At 41.0% G+C, this 23,328-nt stretch overlaps 1 protein-coding gene and 1 long non-coding RNA gene across 9 annotated transcripts in view; one reads left to right on the plus strand and one right to left on the minus strand.

The window, feature by feature from the left end:
• GRID1 (glutamate ionotropic receptor delta type subunit 1) overlaps positions 1-23,328 on the plus strand; it is a 737,412-nt gene that overhangs the window by 710,111 nt on the left and 3,973 nt on the right. For 2 of the 6 annotated variants that reach the window (XM_081861132.1, XM_081861133.1), the window contains exons 15-17: positions 2,629-2,869; positions 3,123-3,212; positions 12,855-12,890. In XM_081861132.1, coding sequence (XP_081717258.1) covers positions 2,629-2,869; positions 3,123-3,212; positions 12,855-12,890 — 367 coding nt within the window. Of the gene's footprint in view, positions 1-2,628; positions 2,870-3,117; positions 3,213-12,854; positions 12,891-23,328 lie in introns of those variants that run through there. The other 4 variants (XM_081861137.1, XM_081861134.1, XM_081861136.1 and 1 more) reach the window with 4 other exon arrangements.
• LOC309341642 lies at positions 5-11,200 on the minus strand. Of its 3 annotated transcripts, XR_014156484.1 has the most exons (5): positions 11,170-11,200; positions 4,840-4,915; positions 3,352-3,441; positions 1,649-1,751; positions 5-245 (listed from the first exon to the last, which is right to left on the minus strand). It is a non-coding gene; the product is annotated as an uncharacterized lncRNA (long non-coding RNA). The 3 variants fall into 3 exon arrangements; XR_014156485.1 differs by lacking the exon at positions 11,170-11,200 and having other exon boundaries at positions 1,649-1,747; positions 3,352-10,649; XR_014156486.1 differs by lacking the exon at positions 11,170-11,200 and having other exon boundaries at positions 3,352-10,649.

The following is a 23,328-nucleotide window of genomic DNA, read 5'->3' on the forward strand; positions in this document are numbered from 1 at the left end:
AATACAAAAGTGCTCGGGCTTGAACCCCTTCCCCAAGCCGAGTATCCCATTTGCTGGCATTTAGAGCCTTGGCTAATCAGCTGCTTCTGGGTGAATATCGCTTGTAGCAATGCATTTCAGTTTTGTCGCTTCTTCAGGGTCACAGGATGGCCCATCTGGTTCTCAATTCAGGTGAGTATGGGGGACGCAGGGACAGAGGGGCAGTCCAGCCCTTTCTAAATTAGGACTAGTTCACAGGCGAAGAACTGTGCGAGAGTAGAAAATTATGGCTACAAATTAATGAAAACTGTCAAGTGGGGAATAATCAGTGAGAAATGTGTGGTGTATTATTCTATGCTCAAAGGTAGGCAAATGAGAGGTGCTCCTAAGAGCCACTTTACCTTTTTCACAGCAACAAACCCAGGTTTGCTGCTCAACAGGAAGCTGCAGTCAACCCTGTCTCTCTAATGAGTATACCTGTATGATAATAAGTTTCCCAGCACCTTTTTGCCACATTCATAATTCATGCTTCTTGCTCTGCTCTTTAAAATACCAGATGTATATTTTAAAAGCATAATGGGTTGGATCCAGATTTAGCCTTCTGCAAAAGGAGGCTTCGTCTACTAGCAGAAAGAATAATTTTGTGACGTTCTGTGAGATCTCCTCCAAAATAAGCTAACAGAGGACCAGAATTACCATTTCATTAGGGCAAGTCCTGAACAACATGTCACCTTCATAATCAATATGTGCAATAGTGATTGCATTTGGTTTAGTGTGTCTCGCTTTGGAAACAAAACATGAGCATTCCTGGAAGTCTGAACTGACAATTTAGGTGGAAAAAAGGAAAGCAGAACAGGCACATGGGGATGTTTCCAGAAGCAGGAAAGGAAGCAGATGACATATGTTATGGTTTTCACTCTGCAGAAATACTTCTATTCTTCTGTTCTATATATGATGCTTTTATATTCACTCTGATCATGATAAGATCAGGTTCAAGATGGATCTCCCTAAACTATAATCAAGTAGCACTTGACTTATACCAGGGCAGTTTGGGGGGCTATCCAGGTCAGTCAGAGCTTTTGTCTGTTGTCATCCATCGTCTCAAGTGTGCCATTGAGGGTAATGTCAAATAACTGGAGAGTTACAGTGCCTGTTGTGGTTGTAGAGACAAATATGGTGGAGACATGTTTTATTGTAGCTGGGGCAGATTTTGTACATCTTGTACAAAATGGGTACATGACCAAGCCTGCGTGAGTCAGAGCAGCCCAGTCTTGATTATCTGTGGATCACCAGCATCTCAGGCAGGGCTGTTTGACATCTTCAGCTATGTGCTAGTTTAGGATTGGCAGTGCTTCAATGGAAAATAATTCCTCACCACACACACTTGAATTTCTGTTTCCCACAATCTCTTTGGAGGAGTACAAAGCTGTTGTCAACGACTGGTATGATCCTTAAACAGAAGCACTCCTGGAGATTTAATCATCAGAGCATCTGTATGAAGTTTGCAGTTTTTCCCTGTGGTGCCTAATTCAGGGGTTTTCATGCCTGTCAGTTGTCAAACAAAATGGGGCTATGAATATGTAAGGTAATGCTCTCTTAAGTCTTGCTGTGCTGATAGGCAGTACCACAGAAGCTGATTGCAGGAAACCATGCCTAGCTCTACAGTTACCTGTTGGCTTTTGTTTGGGGGTCAAGGCTGCTTCCCATCCCAATTCTGCCAGTGTCTATTGTTTTCTGTGTCCACATCTCGCCACTCCAGTGCAAAAATCTGGCTGGACAGGAATTTGGCAAGCATTGTTAATCTATCCAGTTCAGTGTATGATTTGGAGCTCTTGGGACCTGGAACTATAACAAGGTCAATTTAATAAACCAATGGAAATGATAGGCAGGAGAACAAAGAAAGTATGCCTGTTCAGCCCTCTCATAGTGTGTAGGGAGGGGATTCGCTAAATGGGGCCTGACAGGTTGGGGGTTCTCTGCTGTACCTCTTCTGGCTATCAGATTTAGTATCCTAAGGTCTCTTAGTCAAGCCTTTCTTCATGGGCTGTTTTGTTGAGTAAGGGAGTGGCCATCGCTGCCTATAATGGTTTGCACAGAGGCCATTAGGACTTCTCCTGTAGTTGGAGACCTATTGCACTCCTACCCACAAGCACAGTGTTTGTGTGCTTCAAAAGCACAGCTTGATAGTGCTTGCTTCCTCTAACTGGTCACAGCTGGGGGTTACTTTTCAACAGAGAGACACTTCTGAACTCACAAGTGAGGCCTCATTTGTACTAAGTAATGTTCTCAACATTATTTTTGACCATTATGCATGGCACCAAGATAATGCTGAGGAAAGACTTGTGCCACAGTTTGCTGAACAGCAACGGTAGCACCATTTCCACCCCACAAGTACAATGGTGGATCCAACCCAATATGTTGAGAGGCCCTTACTTATTCACAACTTTCTGAGTGTGTTGTTAATATTGATTCCTGCAAAACTTTACAGTGTTCATATCTCGTTCATTGTACAATTGGGTATACATTTTTTTTGGTAGCACAAACCTTGCCGATTGTCAAATTTATATTCTTCCTTTGCACATTTCCTCTGTGCAAGCTTTCCTTGTAGAAATATAATGCTTGTGGTTTTCCCTAAAATGATCTCTGCAGGATCCTAGAACTACAAGAAGCTGGATACTTGGATGTGTTCAAAGAGAAATGGTGGCCACGAATGGGACGCTGTGATCTGAACAGCCACACCAATGCACAGACGGATGGGAAGGCCTTGAAGCTTCACAGTTTTGCAGGGGTCTTCTGCATTTTGGCAGTGGGCCTGCTCCTGGCCTGTTTGGTGGCAGCCCTGGAGTTGTGGTGGAGCAGCAACCGTTGTCATCAAGAGACACCCAAAGAGGTCCATAACTTTTATTCTTATCACAATTAAGTGTAGAGAATGTAAAACTTACATCAAACTGAAGCTGTGGAAATCCAGTTCACTGGATTACAATTGCAGATAATTACATTTAAGCACAGGTTTCTTTCTTTTTAAAAAGTTATATACTTTTTCCATATTTTTTTTTATAAAAAATCCCTAATGTTTGTGTTTTATGGAAGGTACCAAAATGTCAGCTCTGGCAACTAAAGTCCTGTATTTATTTATAGAGCAGATACAGCCTGGGCAGCAGCAGCACTGCAAACATTCCCACATTGCCCCACCATTGTGCCTCAACCTTGCCATGGAGAGACCATCTTTAGGGGTAAGAGAGTAGCTCAGGCACCATGCCTTTGGCCCCCTCTGTTAAAACTGACAGACAAGGATGTTTAGGGCTGCCTTAAATACACAGATTCAACACCTCCTGATTCTTGCAACAACAACAACAAAAATCCCATGTTTACCTGCTGGCCAAGCCTGCACCACATGTCACCTCCTCCTCGACCCCAAGGACTGCTTTTTTGCCCTTCTGGTTTGGTGTTAAAATACTTGACCTGGAATATGGGGAGATTGAGAGCAAGTGTAAGGCTATTTACCTCACTTGGGGCCCTCATCTGATCGTTTGGTTAAGGCAATAGAAGCAATAATGCAGTCACCAGGTGACATGAATCTTGAGTAACAAGCTAGATAGGTCAGGTGGAACCTAGTGACTTCAAACCATTTAATAGTTTAACTATATATTTTTTAACTTGGGTATACGCAACTCATGATTCACCAAGACAGCTCAAATATAGTCATGTATTGTGATCTCACAGGAGCTAAACAACCTTTCCTGTCCCATTTTTTTGCAGTCCTAGGTAAACCACAAGAGCATGAGGTTTATTGAGCTTCTAGTAGGGTCTGTGTTCAGCTTGGCGATTTTTTTTGGGGGGGAGGGTGCATATGAAAGCCACTGAACTGGTTGTTTGTGAAATGGGGACTTGAGTAAGGCCCTTCCCATGTGTCTTCTGCCACCATGGAGAGATTATTTCATTCCAAGATGTGAAGTCTCTATGGTAGTTAGTTGCTGTTAGCTGATAAAGCAGTCAGAGAGGGATTGCAGAGGATGATGTCAAAATACGGCAGCAAGGAACTTCAGTATGTTCCCATGTGCTCTTATGTAACTCAGTTTTCTTTGTGGAGGAAAATATCCCTTTACAAAGGAAGTGTGGGAGCAGTGCATAACTAAGGCAAGCTCTTTTAGAGAAATATGTAATGCTGTTTTCCTTTGTTTGAACAGATGAATGAATCTTTATTCCACTCATTAATAACACAATAAATCATTCAGGCCCCATCACTGGTTGATGTCCCCCCCCCCCCACTTCTTGTCTCTTTCTAAAAATAATACTCTTCAGAGCTAAATGAGCGGCTTTTAGTTAAGTATCTCTTATAGTCAGAATATGAAATTGCCTGTTATCAAAGGTTTTTCTTGCAAATATTTCAAAGCAATAATAATCAACCTGTCATAGCCATATCGTGCAAAGAGACAGCATCTGTTTGCATCCGTTTCAATCTTTAACAACCTCACCTCTCTGTTGGGCTTTGAGACATTAAGGCACTTTAACCTTCTTTTCATCTTGAACAGATGCTTTGTACCAGAGGGTTATGACAGCAGCTACACCCTGACTGGGGAAGAACACAGGGCCTATCACTTTTAATTTTTATTTCTGAATAGCCAGAGTGTTCCACTAATTGACATGCCTACCACATACAAACTGATGGGAAGGCCTATATTCTATAATGCTACTTGTCATTAACATTCCACTTGTCTGGATTTCCTACTTGTTCATTCAATTTGTCCTCCAAGTCTTCAGCTACCATGCTTCACATCCAAGTCAGAGAAATCATTTTGTATGTAAGTCCACTGTGCATTCTTTTCAAAGGGAACTTTTTTTGGTCAAAAAATAACTTACTTAATTTGCTCACGTAGCCAAGAGTATCATGAATCCATTTCTTATTCACGAAGAGATGATGTGTGGAGAAATCCATCTATGGGCAAAGACACATTATTAGTATGAGGGCTGAAACCTTTAGTTCGTTCAGTTAATAGTGAGTGAACTAAAACTAAATTGAACCGAACCCTTTAAAGTTCAGTCTTCTGCATGTTCATGGCAGTAGGGGTGTTTGAGGAATTTGCTCTTTGTGGATTCCGATTCAAAGTAGCCTCTTAGACTGTAGATATTTTTTGAATTTTTCAGTTCTCCAAAATTGTGATGCAGTTCTAAGTTCAAAAGACACACCCAAATGTGTATTATATATAGTGTGTGCTTTGGGATTTAAAAAAGCCTATATAAATGCATACTATGAAGTAATAAAAAAAAAACTATTTAGTGAGAAAATAGATTCAAAAATACCATTCAAATACAAGTTTTCATGCATTATTATTATTATTATTATTTAGAAAAAAACCCTCTGTAAATTAATGAAGAGGTGGGACATAACTTCTGAATAAACCCTTGTGAAACTGACTCATGAAATAAATGCTGATTTGCCCTGTCAGTGTTGCCCAACTTTCAGGGCACAACTAGACATGATGTGGAAGAAATATATAAACCAACTGTGTCCCAGAGGTTGTTTTTTTTATCTGAATGCGGTGGGACAAGGCCTCATACAGAGCTGTGGAAAATGTGGCAGTAACATTTCTCTCCCACAGCATTTTCCTGACTGAAATTTCCCCCTGTGGCTGCTGTTTGTCCTGTAGGGAGAAACCTACAGTGCAATTTTAATCAGGACAAGAGAATTAGAAGTAGGGGAGAGATTAAGTTGTTCTGTCCCCCAGAATCATAGCCCTTGTTCTATTAACTTTTTAAAAAATGGGTCATGGATTCTGCATCAAATCTACTTTCCTTATATTTGGGAGAGTAAATCCATTGAAGAAAGTAGGAACCGTTTCTGAGAAAACTTTGATAGGATTAGGATGTTAGTTGATGGTGTGGTGGTGGTGGGGAGGCAGCCAGGATTAATGAGAACAATGTTTAATTGATACATTTATAAGTTAAATGTTTAGACCTTTTGTTCTAGAATGCCACTTTAAAGAGAGAGAGAAATGTATTAAGGATTGTCTTTCTTTCCAAGGTTCACTCACTTCACTATCTCAAAATGGCACCTATAATGAATTAGCTGTTGGTGATACATGCACACTTGTATAATTGTATAATTGAATCTGTTATTGGTTGAAATGCAAAATATTATTTATAATCAGTGGACGGATGACCAATTAAAACGCATGCTTTCTACCCTGCATTTCTCACCACTTCGAACATGGTGGGTTCTTGGTGCAAAATGGAATTGCTGATTTAGTTCATTCAAATAGGGCCTATTTTACATCTTGCCAAACTGCCAGGTACATTTTTCTGAAAGGTGTGCCCAAAGTATATCTCACACAACAGCCTTCCTCAGAAGTTGCTGGAATATAACCTCCATTGTCCACAGCCAGAATAGTCAAGGATAATGGGGATAGACCAACAACATCTGAAAACCTAAGACTGGAGAAAGCTGCCATACTATGTGTGAATAATGCACAACTTTTTTAAAAGGTATGTCTACATGTGGATGCACATGTACTTCATTCATTGTCTGAAACCAGTTTCAGACATTTTGAGCTGGCAATACATGCACGGCCCATCACAGTGCATTTCACTCCTGCCTGCGTTGTGCTGGCAGCAGCCAGGGAGTCGCGATGTATTGCCAGCTTGCCCATCTGCCTGTCTGCATGTTTGCCTTTGCCCAAGCAAGTTAGGCGGGCTGCCTCTTTCCTCCTGGTCAGTCGCAGGAAGAATGAGGCAGCCCACCCTGCTTGCAGGCAGGCAGATGGGAGAGACCTTCTCAGGCTCCCTCTGCTGAGGCCGGGACTGGGCAGTGGAGGGAGCGAGTCACTAGGAACTCCTTTAACTGAGGAAGCAGGAAGCTACCTTCCCTTCCTCCTGGTCGCTTCTCCCTCCCTCCTGAACCCAGCCACTTTTTCAGATGTTTTTGGTGTTCGGGCATTGTGATATATCACAATGTTGAAAACCAGATACCATCCAGCTCTAGTCCTCAGAAGTGGTTTTTATTTTACAAGATATACCTGGAGTAGCTCTACTATTTTTGTAATATGCAAAGGGATTTTGAGAGGCATTTCCTTTCAGCCGTAATATCAAAGAGTGCCACTATTAAAAATAATATAATGAAAAGTCCTACCTATACAAAGTTCTTACAATGCAACACAGCGGTCATGTTATTTCCCCAAGCACACGTAATACAAACTATGCCCCAAAGTTGTAGCCAAATACAAAAACGAATGGTTAAATAGAGGTCAACTTCTTTTTATACCAAGGTATTCAACTCTCCATTCATTTGGGAAGGGGGCTTTTTCGCCATTCTTTGCTGTTTCTCATTGTTGGGATTCTTTCTTTGTCTGCTTCTTGCACAGAATTCCAATGGGCTTCTGATTGTGTCCAGCTTCACTAATGCTTTGGAATCTGCAGTTTTGCTAATAGGACTGTCTCTTGGAATTGCCAGAGCCTAGTCATTGCTTGCTAAATGCTCTCTAACATTGCAAAATGCTAACCACCCATTTCTAAGATCTGCTTTGCCAGCAAGTAGGCACTTTGCATAGCCCACACTCACCGGCCACTGTAGCAGTGCAGAATTTCAATCAACTATGCCCTGCAAGCACTGCAGGGATCTTACAGCCAGGATTTTAAGGCAAACCAACCGTGGAAGATTTGATTGAAACATTTCGGGGGAATTTCCTCCTGGGAGTATATTTTTAACCTAAGTTCAGTAGGAGGCGATACTTTAAGAAATGAAAAATGGATTAATAACTTTGGGTAGATCACAGAAACAGACAACTCCTCTCTAAGGTAGTATCTAGGCAGAGGAAGCCACTTTGATGCTGATCATGGCATGACTTGCAAGCTATTCACTGCCTTGGCTACTTTTAGGTCTGAGATGGGGAATGTGTGACCTTCTGGATTCCCACTTCTGTCAGTACCAGGTAACATGGCTCATGATCAGAGATGATGGGAGCTGTAGTTCAACAATACCTGGAGAGGGACAGGTTCCCCATCATTTAGGTCATTGTTCCATCTTGAGATTATGGATGGTGCTTACCAGGCTTTTTCAGCTGGAACTCAGTTCCGGCACCTCTCAGGTGGGCATCATTGCCATTGTAAGAGAACAAGGGAGGCATTCATGGTGAGTTCCGGTACGTCTTTTTCTAGAAAAATAGCATTGGTGCTTACATTTATGAAGTTCCTAGATACCTTACAGCTCCCTATCATCAGTTTGTTATTGAGTTTTCGCCTGATAACGATAAAAAATAATGCACACTGAACCGTCTAAACCTGTCCTAATTAATAATCTAATTTACATCATAATTTTATAGCAGTTCCTAGGGAGTCCCAGAAATTGCTATCAAGGAGAGAGGCCCTCGGGCACATTTCAAGCCATCAATAAATCCTATTTTGCAATCTGTTGCGGCCATTAGTTAAAACAGGGTTTTTATGTAATCACATTGGGAAGGTAAGATGTAAAGGAGGACAGGTTCCCAGTACCTTTATCAGTTGTGTGGAAAAGGGACTTTCAACAAGGCCACCTTTAAATACTGTACTGGATTCAGCTTTGCTAAGTATCTTTCCCCACTCCCTAACCTTCATTTTGCTGTGTAGCGAAAACAGCTGTCTGTTAGGTCTGCTGCTATTAGCAGCTGAAAGCAACTTGTGTTTGCCTAACTGCTCCTTATCAGACCATGTGAAAAACATTCTACTGTACTAGAATGTCTTTTGCCTCTTAGCAGCTTTCAAAGGGCCAATAGTGAGATTAGCACTGCAGGAGCTAAAATACTGGCATTTTGTTATTGTCAGTGCCTTCACTCATCTTCCTGCAAACCAATAATTTTTTGAAATCAGTGCACAAGGCTCTAGTGTGCAAAGCTTTTGAACTAGAGATGACCTGTTCCTACAGGTTTGCCTCTGGCACTGTAGGAGTGTCAATCATTTTTATCTTTTTTTATCTTTTTCTTTTTACAAGCCTAACCAGGTTTACATGTTTTGTGCCTTATTGTGATCTCTAATGCCACAACCATCATAAATACAATTTTATTGGTATTTTTCATGAATATTTTAAACTGCCTAGAGCTCTTTTGTTCTAGTAAGTGGTATATAATGTTTGATGTATCAACTAAAAGAAAACCTCCCCCTTTCAGTGTATTTAGCTTGAATAATACCATAGCTGTTAATGATGGGTGCATTCTAACCTACCTCAAAACATTTGCATCCTAAAAAATCCTGCTGTCTTAGAGTCAAGCTTCACAAGTGACAGTCCCATGTAATGTATCCAGTGATGGACAGTATCACTTCAAACTGTGTGTGTGAAATGTTTGAATGATCCCTCTTTCTGAACAAAAAAACTGTCTGCATATTTAAAGCAAGTATGCAAGGGAGAAGGACAGGCTACAAGTATCTCTCAAACATGCTGATTTTGTATTTGCAAGAAATATTTTACGTATGAGCATTCAATTATTTGATCTTTCTCCTGTATGTGTGGTGTGAATTGCTCTCATGCTTTGTTTTATTTACTGAAATATTTGCTAGCATCTCTGCAGCCTGGGCTCGCCGAGTGGTGCACAGCATAAAAATGAAAATACAATAAATACAATGAATTTGATCACCCAGCAAATTGCACTACAAATTAGCATAAAATCATAAAAACTAAAGAAAAGGCTAGGGAACATTATTCACCTGGCACTGAAGAGAGACTCGATATTGGTGCCAGGTGTACACTACAGAGCTATGTTACTTGCTGATTGGGCTCCTCAATAAATGGACTAAGTTGGAAATGCTGTTCTCCATGCAATCTAAAGTAGTAGAGTCCAGCAAGGAATACATTGCATGGGATTTCTGATCATGTAGAATAGCTGCCAGAAGGAGGAACATCCCTTAGGGACTGAAAAAAATAACACCACGGGTTCTGCATAATGGTAGCCATTGTGTACCACCTGGATCCATTGTACTTAGGTATGTATCACCTCCATTTTTTTAATTTTTTTTTTTTTAAAAAAGCACAACTGGGGCATTCATGCACTTTCAGAGTAGAAAATTAGCTGAACTGTTTTGGGAACTGGGTCCTTCCTCCTACTTAAAAATGAAGACACTGAAGACAGGCACCATGGTGCTCTCCAGATGTTGTGGACTCCCACCATCACTTTGGCCATGCTGGCTAGAGCTGATTGGAAGTGTCTTTCTCAACATCTGCCAGACAACAGGTTGACAACTCTCAACACAGACTATCACAGGCGTTGGCAAACTTGACCCTCCAGATGTTTTGGGACTACAACTCCCATGATCCCTAGCTAGCAGGACCAGTGGTCAGGGATGATGGGAATTGTAGTCCCAAAACATCTGGAGGGCTGAGTTTGCCTATGCCTGGACTATTATCTCTCTCTTCTTTGCCATTTCATCACTGTCTTCTCCCCCAACCCACCCTATTGCTGGCTGTTTTTCGTTTTACTGTTTTGTTTTTTCCAACTTGTGTTCCCTATTCCATGTGAAGAAAAATACAAGATTTTAAATATATATATATTCCCCTTCATTGTATGTTTATATTTTACATTGCTTTTTAAATTATTATTTTTATGTATTTCAATCACATCTGAAATCTGTGTACTTTTTTTGCTAAAATTTCTCATATAAATAATCATCTGTATGTATCACTGCATTGTACTTTAATTTTCTAAGATGAAATAAACTTTTGGGAGCAGGAAATAATAATAAAAAATGTCACTGGCAATACAGGGCAGTAGAACAGTAGTACGCTAGCTACTACACAGGGCCAATTCACATGTGCAGCCTCTTAAATTTTCATTGCTTACAATCCAGTCCTGTCTACAGACTGTCTACTCAGAAGTAAGTACTCCAGAGTTCAGTGGGGACTCAGAGTACAATGGGGTTTAGTATGAAAAAAATGTGTTCACTAGGATAAATTCACACCAAAATGCTGGTGAATTTTTGCGAGGAAATTCACAAATTGTGGCAGAAATCTAGAGAGCAGAATTTAAGATTTGGAAAAAAATGAGAAACTGGGAGAACTAGCAGGTCCTTCCATCCCAAATTGCAGCCGTAATTGTGGTTAGATGACTGAGAGTTTGAATTTATCACTGATTCCATCGGAAAGTAATGTGTTTGAGGCTCTGTAAAATGGTCACACGCACTGGAAGCAAGTTATCACTTGTTAAACAATGGCCTGTATTCACTTATACTTACTAAGACAGATTTCCACCCAAACAAGCTACCTTGGAATGTGGAATCTCCTGTAGATTCCAGAGTGTAGATAGAGAAGAATGGAAGTCATTCTACTCTTCTCCAACACTTTTCAGAGAAATATCAGCTTATCATTAGCTCTTTACTACCATCTGAATGGAGTTCCAAAACTACCATGCAAATAGAACTTGAAGAGCTGTTGAAAACCTGGCCATTTGACAAACAGTTTTTTTGTGATAGGTGGTTGGATAATTCTCGGACATACAATCTTAAATCAAGGTACTGAACTGTTTAGAAATCTGGACTACTCTAATCTACCAGCATCTCTGTTCCAGGGGAAGAGTGAGGAATAAGGGGAGGGGGTGATTTACGTGTTCCCACTGCAACATGTAACCGGCAGTAGCAAAGGAATGTCGTATAGCTATAACGTATGGCCTGTATTAATATGAAAGATAAGCGCAAGAAGCCTTGGGTTCCATGGAAGCTATACAAGGGTTTCTCAGAAAAGAAGTTGACTTTCCAATACCCGAGACAAGGAGGACAAGCCATAAGGCCACTGAATGGCCCAGCCATGTTATGAAATACGATGAAATATGATGTTATGAAATACGATGAGTTAATCTCTGTACTAGGCTTAACTTGTACAGAGAAAATTATGCCAAAATAGAATCCTGTTCCAAGCGAATGGGACACAGCTGCCGGTCATCCAAACACCTGCCAACATGCACACAATTTGAAATACTTTCCTACGCTGGCCTCAGTGGTTACTGTGAGCCTGCCTTCACCACCAAATAAATATATAAAGCACTCCTAAAATGTAGCACTAATTGAGATTACCTAATTTATTGGTGAAACTTGTATACTTCCTTTCTTTTCCAATCTACAATTCTTTTTCGGTATCCAAAATGGTGAAGAAAATAGCATTTTAGAGTATGAAGTACACAAAAATTAAAAATGAAAACCTCCAACAGAACCAGACAAATTAACCTGGACCGTGCCAGTCACTTTCAGTAGTTTGGGTGTATTTTTAGTGTGCCATTTATGTCACAAATAGGAAATATCTGATTTGGCTGATTGAAGGCAAACTCGTGACTGAGCGCACAACTCCGCCAAAAAAATCAGAAGTGGGAGGCAACCAGTTCATGCCACTACTAATTCCAGGCCAGGTCACACGGAAAAACATACCTTGATTTGTTTGAATGGTTTTACTCATATTCCAGATGATATGTACTATCATTTTATTCATACTTACTTGGAAGCAAATTTATCCCGTGAGGCTTATTTCCAAGTAAGAGTACATTGAAATGCAATGCAGGTATAGCTGAAATAAATCAAAACCTGCTTTGAAATGACAATTTCATGTCATGTGGCATGTCAGTGATGGGTGTGATTGATCAGCAATGAAAAAATACCAAGGGTAACACATTAATCTGAGAAAAATTAGAAAGTATTTCTTCCACTCCCACCAAAACCCCAACACACTTTGGGGCATGTCTGGCATATGCTGAAGGATGGGGGGAAGAGTTCAAATAAAAGATGCAGACATTTTGCTTACTATCATCAGTGTTGCATGACATGGGTCTGCTGATATCTGTCATCACTATGTGTACATTTCTTAGAAGCCACACTATTTGATCATTTTCCCCTCCCTCTTCTTCTTCTTCTCTGTGTTTTTTTGCCCCTTGGAGATTGCCCATGAGGTGAGGCTGGGTCTCAGAACCATGGTGAGCATTTATAAAATCACGTATAATTTTTTTTAAAAAATAAAAATAAAAATCTATGCTTGCAGTCACTCCCTGAAACCTCCAACCTTTCCACCCTCCCTGCCTCTTTTGTTGCCTGTAGTGAATGCACACCTGAACTGCACTAAGCACACATTTCCTCAGCCTACAATGCTGTCATTTCCAAACAATTTCATTTTCATACCTCTTGGCATGAAAATAAAAAACCCCCTCATGTGATGTCACATTTTCCTTAAAAATGTTATTGTACATCCCTTTTTGCTGCTTTTTATCTGTATTGTTCTGAGTCAGTGTCAGACCATTGATGCATCGGGCCAGTACTGTCCATGCCAACTGCTTTGCCAGGCATAGATGCCCTTCCCAAACAGTGCAACTGAGTTCCTTATAACTAGATGTGCCAGGGACCAAACCTGAGACCTTCTGCATGCCATGCACGTGATCACCTACTGAGCTATAATCCATTCCTTAACCTTACAAAACCGACTACTATATATGTATAGACACACATTCATTGCTGCTATTGGAGATCTCCCTCAATCCAACTCTAATTCAAGGGTGTGCAGAACCACAGGAACTCCTCAAGGGAATGGGCCAGTCTATCTGAAACCTGGCTTGGAGTGCCCATTCATGACTGTTTTGAAATTCCAGCTGCTTAGATAATGCAAAAATACCCTAAGTATATTGGAGTACAATTCATTTTTTCTCATGTTAGAGAAAAAAGCAATCATGTCTTTGATTATGTCTGTAATTCCTGATGATTCAGTCTGTCAATCCAGGTTTCTTTCTTGTGGGAAAGTAACCCAATGAAACATGGACTCGGTGAGCCCCAATGATGTATTCTCCCCCCCCATAAATTCAAAGCATGAAAATGTTTTTCTTCTGTAATTTGAAGAATTCAACAGAAGCCTATAGAGTTGCATTAACACTAGTGAAATGTATCAACATGCTGTTTGGTTGCAGTTGGAGTTTGGCTAGAATGAAATTCAAAGCGAATCTGAAAGTCCTTCCTCAAGTGAGGAATTCCAAGGGAATTTAAGCCCAACAAATTTCATCTGTGAGATGAGGGTAGTTTCCTACATCCCTAATTTTAGCTCTTCCACCTGGCTGTTGGGAAGTAATTAACATGCCAGGTTCCCAGAATCCAGATATTTTGGCATGAGGAACACATATTTGGAGGTCTGTAAGGTTTCAGCAGGCTATCAGATGCATTTTTTGCCACAGCAGCTAGAAAACAACCTTTGCTAAAAACAATGTTGACTCACACCGGGAAATGTTGTCAATTATGCCAACAAGGCCTCATTTTTAAAATTTGTTTTGCTTAAAAGCCTCACTATCGATCTTAGTTAGGCACGGTATAGAGAAAACAGAAAGAGAAGCTGTCTGTATCTCATCATACTACAGCTCAAGGGCATCAGACACAACTGACTCGGGCTGGATGCAAGACAGACAAAATAAAGTAGTACTTCACACAGCACATAATTAATGCATGGAATTGATCGCCACTAACCTAGATGGAGGTTGTCTATTTATTATTTATTTTTAAACAAATCTACTTTGTCTATTTCCCCAAAGGAGCTCCAGACAACTAGAATAGTTAAAAACAAAACAAAGCACAGCAAAATAAAATTTATCAAAGGTTAGAAGACATTATGGTTATATGGAAACTTCACATTCTGAGGTAGCTGCTGGCTTCGAGTTGCTGGGGAGCAACAATATGAGAGAGCTTCAAGCCATGTTTGTGGGTCCTCTGGAGGAATAGGAACATAGGAAGCTGCACTGATCCATCTAGCTGAGTATTGTCTAAGCTGCCCGGTAAGCTTGTAGAGAGGCAAGCTTGCATACCTGAGTCTTTCTCAGCCATGCCTGGAGATACCAAGTACTGAACCTTTGATTTTGCATGCAACACACTGCCTGTAGCACTGAGTTATAGCCCTGCCTGTAGCACTGAGCTATAGCCCTTCCTTATCTGGCTGAATACAGGGGACAACAGGATGCTATGCTCGATGTACCTTTGCTCTGATTCAGGAGGGATCGGCATACGTTCTTTCATTTTGCACATGGTTACTCAACAGTATCACCCCCCAAGAAAACAAGCGATGGCTACTTGGTAGTGCTATTGCCTTTTACTGCTCTCATCTTGTTTTAAGATCAGCAGACATAAAGAAATCTGTTTCAAGCGACCAACACCAAAGCATCAGGGTGCCGCTGAGTATTTTCTCAGAATTTCAGACTCACCAGCACTCTGATGCTTCCCAAAAACACGAGACCACGGGAGCAAAGGCAAAATAACATCCTTTCTTTCAGTTCTGCTTTTTAAGTACAAAAACATATTCAAGATTATTTTCTTGCAAAAGGGATTGTGCCCAGTGAAATTATCTGAAATTATCTTGTGGTCAACAGTTGCATTTGGTTTACCTTGTAGGGAGGTACTAGTCATTGTGTGTGTGTGTGTGTGTGTGTGAGAGAGAGAGAGAGAGAGAGAGAGAGAGAGAGAGAGAGAATATGAGAAAAGGGAATTGGCCTATCTGAATGCTTTCTATATGACTATTAAGAATGTGCTTCTGTGAGAACAGTATGCTGGATTAGCTGTGCCACCAGCATGACCCAGGCTCATTTTAGAGTCTTATGAGATCAAATCAGATCTGTTAAAAGTGAGGCCCTGTGTTCTTCCTATTCACTATAATGAGGAATCTAAAAACTGTGATGACATAGCCTCTTCTCCTCACAGAGGGGAGGTGTTGTGAGCGGGAGCCGATCCCACATCAGCAGGGGGGCATAGTCGGCCCCCTGTGTCACTGTCCTGGCTGCCACGCCCTGCCCAGCGCACCAGCCAATAGGGCTGGTTTGTGGGAGGGGTCGAGCCACATTCAAGCATACGCGGCAGCTTCGTGGCTTTACTCTGTTGCCCGTCTTGTGTCTTATTTATCCTAAGCGGGCGTAGGGTCCTTGACTCACAATTCCCTTTTTCATAGAAGTGGATGAACTTTTTGGTCATTGTAGCCCCCCACCCCCCGTGGGGTGGTGGTGTGTAGGGCACCTTTGAATTTCAATTTTTTTTTTTAAAGGGCTTTTAACTTTCTGCCAGAATGGGAGAAGACTGCCAAATTGATTGATACAATGGTTCTTTCATAAGGGCAGACATTAATGTTAGGGTTGTGACAATATGAATTATTGGGGGCAGGGGTGGTGGAAAAGAACACTGATCTCTAGGAAAGACTGACGTGTAGAACATCTCACAAAGACCCTGTTAACTCAAAGGAGTTCCCTGAATTTTTGGAGATACATGGAAACATCTCCATTGATTTGCATGGGGGAGGGAGGTAACAGAAAAATAGCATCCATTTCCAAGAAAAACTGGTGTGAGGAAAAAGGGAGCCCAGCAAGAACTCTTTTTACCCAAAGGTTCATTGATTGTGGGATTCTCCACCACCACCCATGAATTTTTCTTGGGCTGAGAAATCTGTCCACTGAATTGCATTGGGGAATGCATAGATCAGTGTGAAAAGCTAACAGTTTAAAATCCCCTCCCCCAGTCCTTGTGATAGGGAACGTCTTGGGGAAATCATTCACTGTGAATAAAACCTATACCTATGTGTCAAAATGAAATATTCCCCTAACTCACCTCTCGGGATGAAGGATAAATTGGAAGGCAAAACTATGTAATTCACACTTCCTGGAACAATGTACAGTCCGTTCTTAACCCGAAACTGTTCTTACCCTGAGGCATGCTTTCACTAATGGGGCCTCCCACTGTGCCGCCAGCACGTGATTTCCATTCTCATCCTGGGGCAAAGTTCGCAACCCAGAGCAACTACTTTTGGGTTAGCGGAGTTTGTAACCCAAAGTGTTTGTAACCTGAGGTACCACTGTATTGTACCAAAATACAGCCATACTTTGATATCTGCACTTTTCTGAATTTTGCAATACAGTTCTCCATGTTAATGAAAACAATGTACAAAGTTGCAGGACATTAGGTGAACTCTTGCAAAATGTGTTAGGCAAACTTCCCTACCAAAAACGTGAGCATTTGAAGAAGAAAAATTCACACCAAAATGTTGGTGAACTTTCATGAAATGAAAACTGATGTGTGCCCTTACAGCTGGAAAACGGAGCAATGGAAAGGAAGCATAATGGACAGAGTATCTCATCCTTACCACTTCAAGCTCTGGGCATTTCCCCAGTTACAAGGCCTTTGGACAGTCAAGGAGACAAAGCCATTAGAAAGCGTAGGCAATGTCTGATGCACCTTATCTTTCTGAATTGAATTGTGCCACCAAGAAGGTACCATAAGGTGCATCAGAGACCTTTCCCTGTATTGTCCAGATTTGCCTTGTTATTTGGGATGCCTACAGAGCCAATGAACACACCCTAATGGATAGGGTACAGTTTTATTTATATTTGAATAACAGATTCAGAAGAAATGGGCAGGTCCCATCATAGGCCTCTAAAGATGTACAACACTGATTTGAGATCTTCCCACATGATCCATCCATCTCATGTTATTCCAGTATTTATTTCAAATGTTATCCATCCATGAGGAACTGGCAGCTACATTTCACCCATAACATGATTTGACCCACAGCAAGAAGGCGGTAGGGATTAAATCATTCCATTGCTTCTGAAATTGAAGTGTTCGTGTAAACCAAAGGTCTACCCACCATATGCCACCTTTAATTCACTCTTCTCAGACCTTACACCTGAAAATGACAGACACATTGGCTAAAGAGACCCTTTTCATAGTCTCTTTCAGACCTGGTTCATATGTTCCAAGAAGTAGTGAAAGAATATATATCTAGAAATTCCTATATGTGTTTAGATTTCCATTGTTGCATAAAAATAAATCCACCACAACAGGGGGGGGGGGAAGAATTGTCATATAAGACAGTTAAAACATTTGAGCAGACGCTTCCTAGCCAATAATATGCCAGCGTACAACAAATATTAACCCACTTGCCTAATAGCTATTTTGTTCACCCACAACACTCTTCCCCCATTTTGGTTATTGCGCCTTTCTTTATTTTTCTTTGCATCATCATTTCTTTCAAACTCAGATGTTTTGTCTTGCTACCTTAGCTTGGGCTAACCTAGTTGCCCATTCCAACTTTCTTTACATTTACACTCTACTTTCCAGCAAACTAATGGTTGTGGTTTGAGGATCACTACCTCCCATCCAATTATTACCTTGCCAATTGTTCTTTTCTTTTCCAAGCTATAGTAATTTACTCTGAAAATAGCTTGCCTTGCACTGGCTTCTGAAACAGAGTATGTTAATAAACTTCTTTGGATATTTACATTTTTAAATGTTTAGTCTCACAGTGGATCTGGAAGAAGGGGGCTAAAATCTAACCACATGTGAACTGTTGGGTCTGCCATTAACACAGAGTAAATGATAGCATGGGCCTACATGATATTTACAATTAAATGCAAGAGTATCAATATGACTTGGCTCAGCTCCCTCTGGTCCCCCCGCCATCAGTTCAAAGGCTGCTCTGCCACCTTTTTGATATGGAGCGATAACTGTCTGGTTCCATCTTGATTCAAGCAGAGTCTATGCCTCTTGTCCAGGCCTGGCTTGTCTCAAAATATTCCCCAGTGCCTAACAAATCCAACCCCTCCTCCTGACACCAATGTATGATTCATACATGGAGGCTACACAGCTAAAGCTGTCTGGCTGTCTCTGCACATGGAACTGGTAGCATTGATGAGAAAGCTATCATGGAGGTCCTGACTTCCAACAGCCTGCCTAGCAACTTCAATTTTGCTTCCAGGAACCCACTGGTTAGATTTATATTTGTAGAATCATAGAATCATAGACTTGGAAGGGACCCCAATGGTCATTTGGTCTAACACCCTGCAGCTAAACCCCCCTGCCAAATGGCCATCCAGCCTCTGTTTAAAAACATCAAATTAAAGAGAGCCCACTACCATCTGAGACAATCCATTTCACTCTCAACTGCCCACTACCATCAGAAAGTTCTTCCTAATGTTTTCTCAGAATATCTTTCCTTGTAATTTGAATCCATCGGCTCATGTCCCCTGGAGGAGCACAAAAAAAGCTTGATCCATCTTCCATGTGACAGCCCTTCAGATATTTGTAGATGGCGATAATATCACCTCTTAGTATTCACTTGTCTAGACCAAGCTAAAAGTCTGAGATATTGAATAGTTAAATAAATAAATGGATGCTTAATTATTATTAATTATTATTATTATTATTTATTAATTTATTTATACCCCACGCATCTGGCTGGGTTTCCCCAGCCACTTTGGGCGGCTTCCAATCTAGTGTTAAAAACAATACAGCATTAAATATGAAAAACTTCCCTAAACAGGGCTGCCTTCAGATGTCTTTTAAAGATATGATAGCTGCTTATTTCCTTCACATCTGAAGGGAGGGCATTCCACAGGGCGGGCGCCACTACCGAGAAGGCCCTCTGCCTGGTTCCCTGTAACTTGGCATCTCGCAGTGAGGGAACCGCCAGAAGGCCTTCGGCGCTGGACCTCAGTGTCCGGGCTGAATGTTGGGGGTGGAGATGCTCCTTCAGGTATACAGGACTGAGGCCATTTAGGGCTTTAAAGGTCAGCACCAACACTTTGAATTGTGCTCAGAAATGTACTGGGAGCCAATGCAGATCTCTCAGGACCGGTGTTATGTGGTCCCAGTGGTCACTCCCAGTCACCACTCTAGCTGCCACATTCTGGATTAATTTGCAGTTTCCGGGTCACCTTCAAAGGTAGCCCCACGTAGAGCACATTGCAGTAGTCCAAGCGGGAGATAACTAGAGCATGCACCACTCTGGCAAGACAGTCCACAGGCATATACCGTCTCATCATTTGTCTGCTTAACTTGCCCTGATTATTTGTCAGCTGGGGGGTCCCTGTAGTTTCTGGAACAGGTTTGGTTGCTTCGTAACATAGAAGAGATCTGGAATATAGCTCCAGTCTGATTTAATAAGTGCCAGTAATTGCCAAACTAAGCCCAGCAAAACTGCATTCTGAATGCAGTCAGCAAATTTTATGTAGCATTAAGTGATGTTTGACTAGGTCAGTTGACAGTGCTAAATTAATGTACACCACTGAGTCTTGTTTTCCACATGTATCTATGTTCAGTGATTATACCTTGCTAAGTATTGAAAACCTTGACTAATGAGGGTGTAAATTAATGTATATTAAAAGCCAACTGTTTATTCATCTATTTAGCTTAACAGTGCATAGCGGTTACTTTAAAATCACAACAAAATACATGTGTTACTCCCATTTCTTCCCTTGGGCAGGCGATAATAACTAAACCTCTGCCACTCAAATTCTGACAGAATGAATTGGAATTATGGCCTTGCAAATGGACTAGACAAATTGGAAAGTATTAACGGAGGGAGTGAATGCAGAATTATTAAAAAAATTATTCCCTTATGGGTTATATACATTATAAGCGTGGGGTGCCTTTGGTCAGGTTTCAAGCAGCCGTGTTCTTGGAAATATGACTTAAATCCTCAATTTTTAAACTAGAAGTACAGTTCTTCATGTCACATTGATTAACATCATACAAAGTGATTATATGCACACCGTGGTAAGATACCACTTGGCCAATAGTCATTTATGTTCACCTTCAAAGTGAGATTGACTTAGCAGAAACTGCTTCTGCTTACAAAAGTCAGGATAGCCACCGCATATTACAGTCCTTGACATCATTTCTCAATCTGTTCCAAAGAGTCTCCCAACTCTCAGTTGCAGCTTTTGGGGATCAGAGAATTGTAGAGTTGGAAGGGACCCCCAGGGTCATCTAGTCCAACCCCCTGCAATGCAGGAATCCGGCCCACAGCCATCCTTGGGTGGGCTTGAACCACCAACTTTCTGGTTAACAGCCAAACACACTGAGCCATTGTGCCATGGGAGATGGGAGGCTTTGAGCGGATAGGGGGATCAGCCAAAACTAGGTGCCCCAGCTTTTTAAAGTGGGTGTGATTTCTACTAAGACAAATAAATCATTTAATGCAATCCATTGTTTTTCAATTCATATTAAATTCAAGACAGTGCCATTATAGTGAACGGCAGGTATATATGCTATACCACTGTTTTCATTTCCATCTATTTTTCTTCACTTTCCATATATTATGCAGATGCATTTCTGCATCACCTGTCTTAAAACAAATCTCTTTTACATTTGAAGCTAATGAAAATTGATATCTTCATTAGGGACTGTAAAACAAAACATTTTCTTGTGGCATTTGGAATATGATTTAACGGCATTATCATGTCTTAACGCCTTCTGAGATGGAAAGTGCCAAGTTGTTATATTAAAGTTTTCATCTCTTTTAGCTAGTGTGCCTATGTTCTTCCTTTAAAGTCACTACAAATAAACTACATTTGCTGTAAAAACCAAGTGGGCACTTTACAGATGAAACTCACTTCCCTCTATAGGACTATACTGTTCATCATTTCCTCTGATTGATTGAATCCAGGTAATGGACAGTTAGACAAATGCCCTGGCATCATCTTTTGCCCCCTTTCCCTTTTTAAAAGAGGGGATGGGACAAAGCATCTTCAGATTTCATATAGCACACCCAAATTATAAGGGGGCCACTTCAGATATTTGGCAATCCTCTTTTATTTATAGTTTTTATTTGGATAAACAACAAGGACGTAAGTACAGAGTTACAGAGAAGAAACCAACATGAGTACCTCATACAGGTCCAATCCTGGTGCAATGAAGTCACCCAACCGACCAGAAAAAAAACAGGTCAATCTGACCTTTTTCTTTACACTTGCTCACTGCTAGATCTCTGCCACTCCCTACCCATAAAATCCCAATATGGTTGCCATAATTCTTTGAGTAATGCCAGTTTTTCTGATTAAATATTACTGGCAATTTTTTCCCCTCCAACTGGCCATGTTGACTTGAAATACAAATGACATATTCTAGTTTCTTTTCAATTACCGGTAGCTTTTTAGAAAAAGACTTCCTAGCATAGATGTCAATGTTGGTGTTTCTCTTGTTTGTTGTAGATAAACGTAATTGGCTCACGGCTCAAAATACGTTTGATGTACCGTCAAGGGAAGAATCTTTTTGAAAGATGCACACAATTATTCATTAAGGAAGCTGGCTTTGCAGGCCATATCTGTTGATAAGTTTTTCTTATTTACCTGCAACTGCTTCAAGCTTGGATGACACTAAAGGGGTAGCATGATTTTCACTACTCTATCCTACTTTACTCCCGTAATGTCTCTGTGCACAGAGATGGTCCATAGCACAATTGCTTCTTGTGCCACTACTGACTTTCCACGGGGCCAGAAAAACTTCATATTGGGAGTACCCAGATCATTTTCTTGTCCCATGTTGTTTCCTATCTACAGACATTAATGGGCTGGAACAATGGGAAACTCTGTGGTGGGCCATGGAAATATTATATTGTACATAGTTAAAGCTATTAATGTTAGCGCAACTATTTGCCCTCTAGCTTCCTGAACATTTATTAATCAGCTGAGCAATATCTGACAGGAAGAAATGTCCCTCCAGCTTGCATTGGCTCTGTTAAGTTGCGGGTGAACATAACAGACGACACAGCGATTCTTCAAACAGCTCTTGATTATTCATAGGCCAGAACTGAACTGAACTGAAGGGTTCAGCCAGCCTGCTTATATAGAGCTCCACTAGAACGCAACAGTAACCATTTTCTGTAACTATCCAATCACTGAATGTCACTTTCAATCCCTTATTTGCATATGTGGACCAGAGTGAAAACTATCTACAGTATCCCCCTGCTGGCCCAGGGTGAGAACTTCAGTACATAACAGGCTCTTGGCTTGTATGACTTTCATACAAAGCAGGGTGATTTGGATAGTGCATGGGGCAAGTGCCTGGGTATCTGGTGTGGGTTGTGGCGTACACTATTCCTTATATTCACAGTAGGCTTTATTACTTTTTTCTGATGCTGAATTTATAGTCATAATCCATATCCAAACATTTAACAAATGTTTGTGCTGCTCCTCTCCTTCGTCATCTCCAATACCAAGTGTTTTCTTTCTGTATCAACTTCTGAGACTTTTGTCCACGACAGGTCATGTCTTGCATAGGTTACAGTTAAGTTCATATTTGCTAGTCTTCTGTCAAGCTGATGGCTAAATTATTTGCCCCACCACTACTATCCTGGCATCTATCCCCTTACATTCCCAGGGCCACTTCATGCACGACATTTCGCATAAACAATGGAGGAAACCAGTGTACATTATCATGAGTGAAAGAGCATTATCTGTTGCTGTGTACATCAAGAATCTGCTGTGCGCGCTGAGAATCCACTGCCAATAGTGGTTTCTCAGTGCAGGTATGTGAAATAAATCAGACTTGTGATGGTGTGCAACAATATAATCAAAGGGCATTAAGTTGGTCTTAAGAGTCCACACCATGAAATATCAGAGGCATTTG

The sequence above is a fragment of the Podarcis erhardii genome (genome assembly GCF_964252035.2).
Source record: "Podarcis erhardii genome assembly, chromosome: 5".
Lineage (NCBI taxonomy): Eukaryota > Metazoa > Chordata > Lepidosauria > Squamata > Lacertidae > Podarcis > Podarcis erhardii.